The following is a 15,809-nucleotide window of genomic DNA, read 5'->3' as shown; positions in this document are numbered from 1 at the left end:
GTTTAAAGCCTTCTTCAATGCAGTATGATGTTCATTGGGGAAATTTTGGCCTCCCTGATTTTATATTTGACGATAAAGCAGGGTATGCATTAGGGCGTGGCTACGTCGTGATTGACAGGTTGATTGGTTCACAGGTTCAGGAGGGCGCCTCATGCTCCCCCTGATGCCCATATAAGTAGAATCTGTGGGGGGTTTTACCCAGCATGCACCTGAAATTTTCAAGATGGCGCTGCTCAGATCCTATACTATTCACTTCCAAGCAGCAGTCCACAAACCAATGGGTGACGTCACGGATTTCACGTCCATTTTATATACAGTTTATGGTCCCAACAGCTTCACAAAATACAATAATGGTTGTAAAAAAGAAAAAAAGAAAAGAAAGACAAGAGGGAGGACTGAAAGGACGACAATATGTCACCCAATTTTTCATAAAATGGTGGGATGTTCCATTGGTGCTAGAAATGAACCTTTTAGCTAAATTTTTTTTAAACTACATATCAGCTTTGCATCATTTAGTGAATTCAACTGTATGCAGAATGTTGAATTAATGTCTGCACAATGTTATATTTTCACAGCTCAATATCAGTAAAAATTGGACAGTTAGTACTGGGCTACAGCAAAATTGCAAGCATGCACAGGTAGATGTGTGGTTATAGCCATTGTGCCTGTTTATTTTGGAGCAGTGGGACAGGCAAGGTCATGTTTTTATTCTCAATAAGTATTTCATTGTCCCCAGTGCATCACCATAATGACAATGAAAAAGTATTTATGTGTCTTTCACAGACGAAAAGGCCTGCTGTAAGTAATATGTTCATTAGAAATCAATCATTATTCAATCTATTTTCAGACCTGTGGAAAGGTTAGAAAAACTAGTTTATATGTAGAACATGGAGATCCTACACATGCCACATGACAATGACCATTAGCTGTTATCGTCTTGACATACGTCACAGCATGATGGAGATATTACTGCATGTGTTTTTTATCCTACTCAACATGTCTCTCTTTAGACTTAACCATAATAAGTATAGTCACTCGTGTCTGTACACTTTGCAGTCTTTCATTTTGGTGCGACATGCTGGCTTTACGTCATCCTGCACAGAGGTAAAAATAATAATAATAAATCCAGTCGGTACAACCACATTTTGCAGCATTATCAATAATTTATATTCAGTCTGAACTGAAATGTAACTTCACATTTATTACTGATTTGAAAACTTTTTGGAATTGGAAATGTTCATAAGCTATTAAAGGACAGATTCACCGTTTTTTTGCTTCCATACTTGTATTTGATGAATTTGATGCTAAAAAGACTGATGTGTCAGATATCCACTTGATATGTGTAACCCAGACTGCTGAAGCCTCATATAAGCTTCACATCTACTTTTAAATGAATGTGTGGACACACTGTGGAGTTTGGCTGCCATCACTTCCACTTAAAGTACAATTGGGGATTATTTAATAGTCAGTATGAACACGAGGAATGATAACAGCGAATATGTGTTCATATGGACACCTGATTGTGTTTTAAGACAAACTTGAAAAATTGTAAACATTTCTTGAACTCATTTTCATCGAGGTTGCCAAAAGAACTTCCGCCCGAACAGGGACTTGAACCCTGGACCCTCAGATTAAAAGTCTGATGCTCTACCGACTGAGCTATCCGGGCTCTGAACACATTGCAATTTACGAGGATTTTTGAAGGATATCCATACGGCGATACTTTTAAGCATTTAAAATGATCGATACTCCTTACACGTTGGGGGCAATTTCGAAGATTCAATATTCAGACTGAACACACTAATAGCAGCTCGTCACATGTTTACACGCTGTTAACATATCATACCTGCTTGGTCAGGCACACATAGCTACAAAGTGAAACTTAGTGTAGCTGTAACCATCGGTAAGACAGAATGTGTCACCATGACTTAACAGTGAACACTACCACTACCTACGATCTGAGTATACAGTGTATTTTGTATTGTAACGGTGTCAGCCAACTTGTTTCTTACGGTAAAAACAGGACGGGGCGGGAGTTTCCGTTTCCTAGGATGGCGACGGGGTATTTAGCCTTGACTACGCTTCATTCGTCGCCTATACGGAAACGTGTTGTTGCCACGCCAGAACAATATAACAGCTTAAGGATCACGTTAAACTTAAAGTCATAGTTGTCTCAGGCAGAGGTGGACTCCCTGTGATGTACTCCTACACTTTCTCCATATACTGCTGCTTGTGTGTGGAGAGAGGCACACATCATGTCCTAGAAGCATGCTTCTAGGACATGATGTCTTGGTTGGTATTTTGTAAGTTTACATTAGGCTAAATCATTAACACTTGCAGTAATTTATTTGCTAAATGACAAACAGAAAAAGTAGCCTTCTGCCTTGTTGTAATGTCACCAAGAAGTCTTATTCATACTTTTGGTCTCTTTTTATTTACTAATTGCAGCATATTGCCTAGAAAGGAGAGGGTAAGAAAGGAAAAAGAAAGGGAGCTACAGCAGGCAGCTCAGGGAAGCAGCTCTCTGCTCTCCTGGATAAAATCCTCAATCAGCAGCAAGGAGGAAGAGGAAGATACGGATGAAAGGTCAGAGTCAAGACCAGAGTCATGTTAACTGTTTAGGGCCTTTTAAAACTCAGATTTTAAAGTTGAACTGTTCCTCTAATTCTATTGAAATATCTTAAAAGCTGTCCACATTGTATTTTAACTACACAAAGTGGTTTGGCGGTACTAAATCAGGCTTGAAGCGATATTAGCTAATTATATTATTTATGTACCAACCATAAGTTATTTCTATGTTACAAGACTTGCAGTAATCTTGTATTTACCTTAATAGGCTATTATTAAAACTTTAAAAATAGGCTATTATAGTCCAATTGAAAAGGTCAAGTAATTTTATTAACATATTGACATGAATAAATATGCAATTACATTCAACATGTGCCTGTAATGGGGTTTTTTTTTTGTTGTTTTTTTTTAAATCTCACACTGCTATAATAAGGCAGCTGGCAGTTCCACATGCCGCACAAAGTGCCCTTATTTTTCACTGAGCACCTGCCCCCCCAAAATGTCTGTGCACACCACTGCATTCATCCTTCTGCATCCAGCAACATGAATGAGTCCGACCCCTCTGTACACAGCCACATGCATTTTAAAATCTTTCTCAGTGTAAGCATATTTATCACACTATCATCCACTGCGGTTGAATTGTTTTGATATTGGATATTGGATACATTCAAAGACACTCATTTAACAGCACGTTTCCGTAGTTTTGTGGCCTATGTAAAATCTTAATCTGCAAAGTAACAATAGCAGTCAGACATCAACTGTCTTTTCCTTGGTTTTGTGAAGCACATTGTGTTGCACCTTTTGTATAAGATGTGCTTTATAAATTATGGTTTATTATTATTTGCCTCTAAAAAGTAGTGGAGTAAAGACTGCGGTCAAGTGAGCCGGCGTTCGTCTTTTCGTGGTCAAACCAGCCGCACCAACATTTCGAGTGCGCTCGTATTCCATAATGTATGGCAAATGCACGTAGTTCACTGATACGGAGCGAGTTTTCAAAATAAGACGTCGGTTATTCCAAGGCATAAAAAACAGACATGCCAATGTGATAGGCCACATAGTCTAGAATTTATTGATCTAAAATGCTAATTATTTTATTATGAAAAGGCTTGATGCTTTCATACCAATTTTTGACAATGGATGACATTTTGCACCTCAAGAGTACGCTTACTCTCACTGACTTAGTATCAAACATGTATCATTTGAGAGGAACTCATCCTCAAAGTTCCTTCTTTTGCATTGGAAAACGGCACTATGTGCAATATTGACACTACTGTAAAATCCCTTTGATCCATAATTTCTGACAAAAGTTGATACACTTGACCTCAGGACCATCCTGACTGTTCACTCACTCAGTTTCAAATATATTTACTGTATAATTTTTGAGAAATTCTGCCTCAAAAGTCCTTCTTTTGCATTGAAAAAAGGCACTATGTGCAATCATGCCTCATGCTCTATATTTATTCTACTGTAAAATCCATTTGATCCATAATTTCTGACAAAGGTTAATACTATTGACCCAAGGACCATCCTGACTGTTCACTCACTCAGTATTAAGCATATTTACTGTATCATTTTTGAGAAATTCAGCTTCAAAGTTACTTCTTTTGCATTGAAAAAAGGCCTTATGCTCTATATTTACGCTACTGTAAAATCCCTTTGATCCATAATTTCTGAAAAAGGTTGATACTATTGACCCCAGGGCCATCCTAACTGTTCACTCAGTCAGTATCAAGCATATTTACTGTATCATTTTTGAGAAATTCAGCCTCAAAGTTACTTCTTTTGCATTGGAAAAAGGCACTATGTGCAATATTTACTCTACTGTAAAATCCATTTGATCCATAATTTCTGACAAAGGTTAATACACATGATCTCAGGACCATCCTGACTGTTCACTCACTCAGTATCAAGCATATTTACTGTATCATTTTTGAGAAATTCAACTTCAAAGTTCTTTATTTTGCATTGGAAAAAGGCCCTATGTGCAATATTTACTCTACTGTAAAATCCCTTTGATCCATAATTTCTGAAAAAGGTTAATACAATTGATCTCAGGACCATCCTGACTGTTCACTCACTCAGTTTCAAATATATTTACTGTATCACTTTTGAGAAATTCAACCTCAAAGTTCCTTTTTTTGCATTGAAAAAGGTACTATGTGAAATATTTACTCTACTGTAAAATCCATTTGATCAAAAATTTCTGACAAAGGTTTATACACTTGACCTAACCCTCACTCCTTTAACCCATATATCACTTACATGCAATCTTTTGATCATTTTGAGTAAATAAAAATCCCCATTTCCCCTGCTAATTTCCGTGTGTTCTCTCTATGCCCTTGTCAGATTGCAAACGTCAGCCAGGTATGCAAGAACTGATTCCATATCAAACACTGTCACTGTAGCTTTGACAATGCTCTTGATGCTTCTAAAATAATTGTGTTCTATTTTTCAAGAATGCCAAATTAAAAGTCAAAACAGAAATTTTGACTGATTGACTAGCTTAGTGAATTTATTTATAGTTACTGTAGATTAAAATTAGTTTTATTCCCTTCATTTATTTAATGTTTATATTTAATTATGCATTTTTATTATTTCCTGAGTTGGTAACTTTCCACTGTATAAGCGCATGCGCGGTGTTATAACAAGAGATTTGCCTTTCCAACGGCCGTCAAACGTGGAGGAATGGCGCTCAAACGAGGGTAAGTTGCCTTCTTTCCTAAGCCTACACTGTAACAAATTACTGTAGAAATACAGTGAATTTCATACAGTAATGTACCGTTTCTCATGAATACAGTTAAATACTGTTAATGGTGATGCATTTACGCAATAAAAATACAAACAGTAAGCTACTGACTATCTTGAATATGTTTTTGCCCATTGTATGATTTTCTGTGCTGACTGTGCTAAATGAGGTGGTGGGACCTGATGCAACATGTTGCTCATATGAGTTGTGGACGGACTTAAACAAAAAACATATTCAAGATAGTCAGTAGCTTACTGTTTGTATTTTTATTGCGTAAATGCATCACCATTAACAGTATTTAACTGTATTCATGAGAAACGGTACATTACTGTATGAAATTCACTGTATTTCTACAGTAATTTGTTACAGTGTAGGCTTAGGAAAGAAGGCAACTTACCCTCGTTTGAGCGCCATTCCTCCACGTTTGACGGCCGTTGGAAAGGCAAATCTCTTGTTATAACACCGCGCATGCGCTTATACAGTGGAAAGTTACCAACTCAGGAAATAATAAAAATGCATAATTAAATATAAACATTAAATAAATGAAGGGAATAAAACTAATTTTAATCTACAGTAACTATAAATAAATTCACTAAGCTAGTCAATCAGTCAAAATTTCTGTTTTGACTTTTAATTTGGCATTCTTGAAAAATAGAACACAATTATTTTAGAAGCATCAAGAGCATTGTCAAAGCTACAGTGACAGTGTTTGATATGGAATCAGTTCTTGCATACCTGGCTGACGTTTGCAATCTGACAAGGGCATAGAGAGAACACACGGAAATTAGCAGGGGAAATGGGGATTTTTATTTACTCAAAATGATCAAAAGATTGCATGTAAGTGATATATGGGTTAAAGGAGTGAGGGTTAGGTCAAGTGTATAAACCTTTGTCAGAAATTTTTGATCAAATGGATTTTACAGTAGAGTAAATATTTCACATAGTGCCTTTTTCAATGCAAAAAAAGGAACTTTGAGGTTGAATTTCTCAAAAGTGATACAGTAAATATATTTGAAACTGAGTGAGTGAACAGTCAGGATGGTCCTGAGATCAATTGTATTAACCTTTTTCAGAAATTATGGATCAAAGGGATTTTACAGTAGAGTAAATATTGCACATAGTGCCTTTTTCCAATGCAGAAGAAGTAACTTTGAGGCTGAATTTCTCAAAAATGATACAGTAAATATGCTTGATACTGACTGAGTGAACAGTTAGGATGGCCCTGGGGTCAATAGTATTAACCTTTTTCAGAAATTATGGATCAAAGGGATTTTACAGTAGAGTAAATATTGCACATAGTGCCTTTTTCCAATGCAAAAGAAGTAACTTTGAGGCTGAATTTCTCAAAAATGATACAGTAAATATGCTTAATACTGAGTGAGTGAACAGTCAGGATGGTCCTTGGGTCAATAGTATTAACCTTTGTCAGAAATTATGGATCAAAGGGATTTTACAGTAGAGTAAATATTGCTCATAGTGCCGTTTTCCAATGCAAAAGAAGTAACTTTGAGGCTGCATTTCTCAAAAATGATACAGTAAATATGCTTGATACTGAGTGAGTGAACAGTTAGGATGGTCCTGGGGTCAGGTGTATTAACCTTTGTCAGAAATTATGGATCAAAGGGATTTTACAGTAGCGTAAATATAGAGCATAAGGCCTTTTTTCAATGCAAAAGAAGTAACTTTGAAGCTGAATTTCTCAAAAATGATACAGTAAATATGCTTGATACTGAGTGAGTGAACAGTCAGGGTGATCCTGAGATCACGTGTATGAACCTTTGTCAGAAATTATGAGTCAAAGGGATTTTACAGTAGAATAAATATAGAGCATAAGGCCTTTTTTCAATGCAAAAGAAGTAACTTTGAAGCTGAATTTCTCAAAAATGATACAGTAAATATGCTTGATACTGAGTGAGTGAACAGTCAGGGTGATCCTGAGATCACGTGTATGAACCTTTGTCAGAAATTATGAGTCAAAGGGATTTTACAGTAGAATAAATATAGAGCATAATGCCGTTTTTCAATGCAAAAGAAGGACCTTTGAAGCTGAATTTCTCAAAAATGATACAGTAAATATGCTTGATACTGAGTGAGTGAACAGTCAGGATGATCCTGAGATCACGTGTATGAACCTTTGTCAGAAATTATGGATCAAAGGGATTTTACAGTAGCGTAAATATAGAGCATAATGCCGTTTTTCAATGCAAAAGAAGAAACTTTGAGGCTGACTTTCTCTCAAATGATACATGTTTGATACTAAGTCAGTGAGAGTAAACATAGTCTTGAGGTGCAAAATGTCAAAAATTGGTATGAAAGCATCAAGCCTTTTCATAATAAAATAATTAGCATTTTAGATCAATAGCTTCTAGACTATGTGGCCTATCACATTGGCATGTCTGTTTTTACTGCCTTGGAATAACCGACGTTTTATTTTGAAAACTCGCTCCGTATCAGTGAACTACGTGCATTTGCCATACATTATGGAATACGAGCGCACTTGAAATTTTGGTGCGGCTGGCTTGACCACGAAAAGACGAACGCCGGCTCACTTGACCGCAGTGAGTAAAGTGAGGAGACATTAAAATTACACAAAAGCATAGTACTTGACTTTAACACGTCAGTGACAGAGCCGTTTTTACTTTCGTTTTCTTCAGGTCTCAGTGGTTAAAGTAAAGATAAGAAGAGAACGACTCCACCCTGGAGCCATTGTGCACATACATCTCCAAGTTTAATCTGCACGTACGCGTAGACTACTACAGCACAGCCAGGACGAAGTTTAGGTGTAAAAGTGAAATTTGTCGAGCTTTAATCTGTACCATTCCATGACACGACTTTCATGAACAATGGCAGGTAAGATGATCTGTTGTTTAAGTGTATTTTTAAAGCAATCGTGGACCTGGTCTGTAATTTAATGAAGCGGTCAGTAGTGATCGAAGAAGTTAGTTCTTATTTTCTGATGTTTTATGTTTAGTTTTGTTTGTCTTTTAGCACTTTGAGTTTTGTTTTGCAAATGTAAAATGCTTTATAAATAAAATGTACTATCATTATTATTATCGGACTGTTCCGAAAATTACGTTCAAAGTTTGCCACATTGGTTTCATAGACTAACCACTTCCTATAGCGTAACACACAACCAAAACTTTCCCTGCGTAGGTTATACTCATAGCAGTAATGGAAAGTAACTATATACATACATTATGCGTTCTGAGGCAATTTACTTTTGTTATGCTACACAATAGTATAATAAAGATCGCCACGTACCAACTCCTTATTGAAGAGGAAAATCTGAAACTTTAAAGATATGACTGGGAACATTCGGCAATAATGGAAAGTAAGTCTTTTGTTTGTCTAAGTGATTTCTTTTCTCTCTCAGAAGTTCTAGGAAATGAGACAGATGTGAGGAGCATAAACAGTTAGGACAACAACAACAACAACAACAATACATTTTATTTATAAAGCACTTTACACTTTAGTTCAGAGGTGCATTTTAGACATATGCATTTATTCCACAGCTATTATTGTTAATTTGCAGATGAAGGTTTTAATTCAAAACAATGATCCGTTTTTGTTCTAATTAAACAACCCAACATTATATAAAGCTACTGACCTGTTATGATATTAAAATGCTTCTTACATATTTATGCATCACTAATATAATCCAGTAACATATGTTTTATATCACTTTAAAACTTGTACTTTAATTAAGGATCTGAGCTCTTCTTCCACCACTGACACTGTAACTTAACCATGTGGAAAACATGCTTATATTTTACACATCAGATATTAACTTCCTATTCTTTTGTAAATATTTTTAAGTACCATGTTCATCTTTAAGATCTTATACCACCTTAAGACACTTTTTTTTCTTCTTCATAATTATTTTTCTAGCGGAGCTTTCCAGGGTACAGAAGGACTTTGTGGATAGGGTGAACGATGTCATTATTGACCAGCTCTTGGATGACATTTTAAATTACGTTTTGAACGATGGAGAGGTAGAAGCAATCAGATCACTTTTAATCAGGGCAGACAAGGCCCGCAAACTCATTAATATAGTGAAGATGAAAAAAGATGATGATGCCAGCTGGACGTTCATTGCTAGTCTTGAAAAAAGAGATCGTACACTTCACAAAAGCCTGGGTCTGCCTTCTGTTTCTCGGCGTCAACCTTCTCAGCCAGGTGAGCTCACATATTTCACAGGTGTAGATCACAGGTAGAGGAAATTCATTTTGAACAGCGACGTTGTGTTTTGCCGTTCACAGCTGCTGCGGCCCCGAAAGAGCAGGAGAGGTCATTGGGTCAGCCTTCTGCTTCTCAGCGTCGTCCCTCTGAGCCAGGTGAGCTCACATATTTCACAGGTGTAGTTCACAGGTAGAGGAAATTCATTTTGAACAGCGACGTTGTGTTTTGTGGTTCACAGCTGCTGGGGCCCCGAAAGAGCCGGAGTGGTCACCCGCACTCATCCATACAACGGAAGACTTCTGGAGTGAGAAACAGGAAGATGAAACTGTTAGTGATAAAAGCATTATATTCTAATATATCACATGGTTTAAATGGATAGATTTACCTTCAGCTATTTATAGGAAATATTAAGTAGGCTAAATGTAGTTTTGATGCACAAACACACATTAGGTAGATTTCTTGCACATCATTTCCAACCCAGTCTCACATTAAAACGTATCACAGCTGCGTTAGTCCACAACCTGTGGTTCTCAAAGTATTGCCCCCACTGGTGGGCAATAGAGACAAGACAGGTGTGGCGCGAAGAGGAAATTTGCCTTTTTTATGCCTATCTTTATTCATAACTTTCTTTATTGACAACAAAGACCAAACATCCGGCCACAAACAAAGGAATCATTACTAGCCTATATGTAGCCTAAATGAAAAGAACATTAGATAGGAGAAAAATGGAACCTGGAAGCAAAGTGCGAAAATAATGATTAACAACATATTGCAGCGGAATACAAACTTCCACACAGAGAGGTAGGGGGCTAGTGTGGGCAATAATATTAAAGTTATAAAATGGATACATTTGACCACAAAAGTTGGCAGTCCAGCAGAGAAACACAAGACAGCTCATCTCTGAAGTTGCTTTCAGCCTCATATATGCGCTCATCTTCCAAAAAGATCCAAAACTCCGCTCTGAGCTCAAAGACGCGGGACAACACTTTGCCCCTGGAGAGCTACTTTACTTCACTGTGAAAACAACACAGATGTATGATCAGCTCCCATTTCCTCACAAAGGGCCTGATTTACTAAGATCCCAAATAGTGTGTACTAAATTGCGTGCACAGTGCAATAGATTGCGCGTGCCGTTTGTGTGCGTTTTGCAGGTGATCTACTAAGAATAACTGTGTAAATGAAAACAGGTGCAACAGGGTGGAGACAGCAGTATTTAAATGAGGGTTTTGTGTCTTAATGGAGAGTTTGGACGAGCAGAAAGCTGCAAGAACAAAATGAAATGTGATCAGGTTCTAGTGGAAGAGATTAACTAATATATTGAGTTATAACAAAAACAAGTATTACCAGAAAAAACAACATATGGCAGAGTATTTGTGACGAAGTCAATGCTGTTAGTAAAACCAAAAATATTCCACTCAGTAAAATATTAACACAGGTGGAAAAACTCTGTCCTGTGTGTATTCTGTCATTGTTCCTCCGTCTCCTCGTCTCCACAGTAACAGCAGTCATCTGTGTGCAGTGTGCAGCCGGTTAATACCTGTCCTTCAAAGGTATTATTTATAGACACAGTTAGTGTCAGAAATAATACATTCAGGTTTGTTAAATCACAATGCGCGTGCTAAATAACATATTTGCATTTTCTCCTCCCTGTATTTTGCACACTGGGGTTGAAACGTCTCATATTACATATTCATTATGGTAAACGTACTAAATGGACAGTGCGTACTATCTTGCACAGTTGTAAGACACAAACCTCAGTGCGCTGCGTTAGTAGATCAGCTTGCACATTTTTTGCGGGTGATTTTTTACGCTTTCAGGGGTCGGGCAATCATTATTTACCAAGCTCACAACCTCGTTTAGTTTGTGGCTGAGCTGCATTGACGCTAGCGCTTCCCTATGAATGACAGTGAGTCCACTGCGCATCTGGCGCAACCCTCTTCATTAGTGCCTGCTCATTTATAGTGTGTAGTTTTTTGCATTGGGCAATGCTGTATATTATATATTATGAGATATATATATATATATATACATACATATATATTATAATTGTGAGATGGCTACGTTTTACACTGTGGACCAACGTAGCTGTGATATGTTTTGATGTGAGACTGGGTTGTCATTTATCAAGAAATTAAATGGTTTTTACATTTTAGTTGAACTATGTTGAATCATTTCCATTTTCAGGTTTACCCTGCAGCCAAAAAATCCATCTGGAAACGTATGGCTCTGCTTATCACTAACATAGAGTTTAAGGACGAGGACATGAATAGATACGGTGCAGACAAAGACGAGGAGAACATGGAGGATCTGCTCATAGAGCTGGGATACGAGGTGGTGAAGTGCACAGACCGCACTGGAAAGGTACCTTTGATTAAAAAACACATTTTCTCATGTTAGTATGTGAATGAAAAACGTTATCTTTGTGTTGTCTGTTTGAATGAGTGATACAGTAACCAGCATATGACCTGTTTGTGTTCTCACAGAACATTGACGAAGAAATAATTAAGTTCTCCAAGCATAAAAAACTGAAAGACACGGACAGCGTGTTTGTGGTTATCATGTCTCATGGGGAACAGCATGCTGTCTATGGAGTCGACTTTAAAAAAAAAGACAAAGTGCAGGACAAGTTCCTCATTGATAACATTTACAAACGCTTGGGGACAGCGAGTTGTCCAGCGCTGAAGGACAAACCCAAGATCATCCTCATCCAGGCCTGCAGTGGAGGTGACTCATCTGTTTTATCACAGATACACCAAACATTGACATAGTTCTTGTAGGACCTACTGTATATTTAATAGCTCTATTTTTTTGTATAATAATACAGCTTTGTGTTAGTCTGCTAATCTCATGTTACAATGGCAGAATTAAGTGACAAGGCCCTTGTGATCTGTATTTAAAGTATTGTCACATTTATTGCAGGCAAGAAGGGATCTGTGCCTGCTAGTGATAGTGCTACATCAGCTGTGGTCAGTGATGATGCACCAAAGAAATACCTATCACTGTCTGCTGGTGAACAAAACATTCAGGCTGATTCTTTCTCACAAGCACACAGAGAAAAAGACTTCATATGTCTTCGCTCTTCCACCCCTGGTGAGTCTGTCTGACATATTATCAGATCTTATTTTAAAGCTCAGGAACATAAACATTGATACATTGAAACATTGATAACAGCTGAGAGTAGTTACCTTATGTAATAAAAACTGTCTGTATGTTTTTCCTGCAGGTACTGTCGCATATAGAGATAAAGAAAAAGGGTCTCTTTTTATCCAGCATATTGTTAAAGTACTGAACACCTTCGCACACAAGGATCACATTGAGGATCTTTTCAAAACAGTAAGTTTTGCAAGTGCAAATTCTTGTCTGGGTGTAAAATGTTCATGTATAATAGAATATAATGTATATAGTAGAAAGTAAAACTAGCTGTGAGGCAACAAGCAGTAGTGATGTTCTTGTTTTATTTGCCTTGCCTCATATCACACACTGTTTCAACCTCACAGGTCATGCGCAGCTTTGAGAAACTGCCGATTGAGACCGAAGAAGGAGAGGATAAACAGATGCCAACCACAGAAAGAGGCAATATGCCTAGGTACTTCTATCTCTTTCCCGGCATTTTGATACAGGATCCAGTATTGTAGCAGCACAAGACATTGGACTTTGTTGCTATGTTTCATTCATTTAAATGTATTCCACTTTGTAATTAGATCAAATATACATTTTATATTTCAGACAGTGTGTAAGACTTTAAATTAATGGAGAACAAAAGTTAAAGAGTTTTATTAACTTTTAATCCTTGATTCAGCCAAACCAATTAACAAATGTAATGTACTGTTCTAGCCTGTGATTTGTTGTATTTGTGTTTATCATTATTATTTGCTATTAAAAGTGAATGAATGTTATATTTAGATTCATTGATTACCTTGATTACCTGTGTATCTGTTGCAAGTAGGCGTAGTTTTGGCTTGAATCCCGCATAGTCACCTGAGTAAGGCAGCTAGTGGTCAGTCTAGCAGTGTCAATGTCGGGTGACGCTGCGGTGAAATGACATTTTGACCATTTTTTTCTACACTTAATGCTTATCTTATATTACTTTTTTATTATTTTCATTAAGCTTTGAGTTTAATAGAAATCATGGATTCAACTTTGGAAACTCCTTGTTTGAAAATAAATTCATCAAAGTTTGAAGAAACCTGCGTTTGGAGTTTGTTAAAAATCACCACAGTTTGAAACCCGGCAGCAACACCACCTTCTGATACTTAGACAATTATTAATATCCTTCAATCTTCTGTATTTTGGTCTTACGGCACAGATAACATGTAATGTTAATGCTGTAGGTTGTGGCGGGTAACATAGTTAGAGTGTAATTGACAGTGGGAATTGTTATAACAATTAGGATTATAATGTAATTCAGATGTCTTGAATCATGCAGTGTGTGTTCCTATTTTTACATGACGTAAAGAAGTTCAGCTCGGGTGTGCGAGAAGGTCAGTAGAAAGGTCAGGGAGGGGAATTTCTGCCTGTCTACTGATTACGGGAACTGAGAAACCGTTACGTGCTACCTATGTCTGCCAGTCGTGAGAGGGGGCTGGGACCGTCCAAGGAGAGAACAGCATAAAGCCTCTCTGTCTGTTGCATTGGTAAACGCTCCGCTTGTACAAGCTAAATGAATTCAACTTAAACTTTGTTATTTCGAATCCAGTCTCCTTTATTAAGGGTGAACCATTCAATTCTTCTAACAGGAATAATATTCATCAACCTCATCCTCATATTTGAATGAGGAAAAGGTGTGTGGAGAATGTAGCTCATTTACATGATCTAAGCTGTACTTCATGTTTGAGTTGAGACATGATGAGATCCTGCTGTTACTGAGCACAGTGGATGATAGTGTGATAAATATGCTTACAAAAACAAAAACATTTCCTGTAATACCTAATTAAAACCCAGAGCTAAAGTTCATAAAGAGTGTGAAACAAAGGGTGTTTAACAAAGTGTTTACTGTAACAGGCACCACCTTTTAATATGACCCTAACCATCTACTAAGGGTTTTAAGTTTTAACTGAAGTTGTTTTTTATTAATACATCATTTACAGATCCTTTACAGATCCGTTATGAGAACAATATTTGGGCGGCCAGGTTTAAAACATTAATTGATACACACACTTTCTAATAAGCCATCATGTGTGCAATTCAGCTGTTAAATTTACGATAATTCAACAAGCAGTTATACATTTTAATTTTAAAAAGCGTGTGCTGCAGGAGGATAAACACCAGACAAAGGGTATTTCACAACATGGCAACCAAAAAGTAACTTATTTATTATCAGTAGCGTGCGGTGGTGTTTCAGTCAGGGCCAGCACCAAAATCAGAGAGCAGCCGCACACATATAGGCCTATGTCCTACAATATATACACATTGTGAATCCAATGTAAGGCCACTATTATGCAACAGTACTTAATCGACACCAACATGACAGCTGATCAACATCAAGACACCACTGTGCAGCATCGCATCTTCCCTTAGGTCACTGCCCACTTTACAATGCACATACCATGTGACACAACATCAAAAACAGCATATACTGCCCGACTGCTCTTAGAGGAAACTTCTAAATCACTTCAAAAATAAAATCAATTTCTATAACAGACACAAACATGCTCCAAAAACGGCTCTAAATTTACTTCACAAAGAGAGAGAGAGAGAGAGAGAGAGAGATATATTAGCCTAAGGTGACCAAATCAGGGACATGTTCAATGCAGCGGTGAAAAATCATTAAATATTATCATTATGAAATAAAAAATGGGGACAAGTACTTTTTCATGTATTTTAACCAGCTTTTATTACACAAAAGGACCTGGTTAATAAATCAAAATATCAGCACCCACAAATATCATGTATCAGTAGCGCACAGCAGTGTCAAAAACACAAATGTAGAATACTTTAGAAAAAACATCTCTCTTCCAAAGTTAAGTGTCATGTGCAAAGACAGCTGCCAGACCAGTAGCTAGTAAATATCATCAAGATGTAATTAATAATAATTACCAAGTCAAAACATATGAGTATATTAATATTATACATGACTCAGGGCATCAGCTAATCAGATGGTCTGCATTTATAAATACAGTCATTAGTTACCCACACAGCCCGACACAAAATACAGAAGTTAGCCTAACACACACAACTATCAACCATTGATTTATTATTAATTTATTTATTATTTTTAACAGAGACTCATGTTCCTATGCCTACAGGAAAATCATATGTTACCAAAACAGTCTTCCACCTCCCCCTCTTCCAAAACAGAGCCACATACAATGTCATC

At 37.1% G+C, this 15,809-nt stretch overlaps 1 protein-coding gene and 1 non-coding gene across 4 annotated transcripts; one reads left to right on the top strand and one right to left on the bottom strand.

Moving 5' to 3' along the window:
- Positions 1 to 1,596: 1,596 nt before the first annotated feature.
- On the bottom strand, positions 1,597 to 1,669 carry trnak-uuu (transfer RNA lysine (anticodon UUU)). Its single transcript has one exon. It is a non-coding gene; the product is annotated as a tRNA-Lys (tRNA).
- A 746-nt stretch (positions 1,670 to 2,415) lies between these two features.
- On the top strand, positions 2,416 to 13,946 carry LOC134001466 (caspase a-like). 3 transcript variants are annotated; one of them, XM_062441055.1, is made up of 10 exons: positions 2,416 to 2,586; positions 7,969 to 8,164; positions 9,203 to 9,490; positions 9,574 to 9,648; positions 9,732 to 9,820; positions 11,678 to 11,854; positions 11,977 to 12,217; positions 12,413 to 12,583; positions 12,717 to 12,826; positions 12,991 to 13,945. In XM_062441055.1, the coding sequence occupies exons 2-10, from the start codon at positions 8,158 to 8,160 to the stop codon at positions 13,126 to 13,128; spliced, it is 1,296 nt and encodes a 431-aa protein (XP_062297039.1). In that variant the 5' UTR covers positions 2,416 to 2,586; positions 7,969 to 8,157; the 3' UTR covers positions 13,129 to 13,945. The 3 variants fall into 3 exon arrangements, with proteins under 3 accessions (XP_062297039.1, XP_062297040.1, XP_062297038.1); XM_062441056.1 differs by lacking the exon at positions 2,416 to 2,586 and adding an exon at positions 8,554 to 8,645 and having other exon boundaries at positions 7,894 to 8,164; positions 12,991 to 13,946; XM_062441054.1 differs by lacking the exon at positions 2,416 to 2,586 and having other exon boundaries at positions 7,895 to 8,164.
- Positions 13,947 to 15,809: the final 1,863 nt, after the last annotated feature.

The sequence above is a fragment of the Scomber scombrus genome, chromosome 2 (genome assembly GCF_963691925.1).
Source record: "Scomber scombrus chromosome 2, fScoSco1.1, whole genome shotgun sequence".
In the NCBI taxonomy this organism is placed as follows: domain Eukaryota; kingdom Metazoa; phylum Chordata; class Actinopteri; order Scombriformes; family Scombridae; genus Scomber; species Scomber scombrus.
This window is presented reverse-complemented; position numbering and strand designations above follow the sequence as displayed.

Excerpts from the sequence above, each read along its gene's own strand:
- LOC134001466 (XM_062441056.1), top strand. Across the intron at positions 9,649-9,731 it reads GCGTCGTCCCTCTGAGCCAG|CTGCTGGGGCCCCGAAAGAG; the intron begins GTGAGCTCACAT and ends TGTGGTTCACAG. Across the intron at positions 9,821-11,677 it reads AGAAACAGGAAGATGAAACT|GTTTACCCTGCAGCCAAAAA; the intron begins GTTAGTGATAAA and ends TTCCATTTTCAG.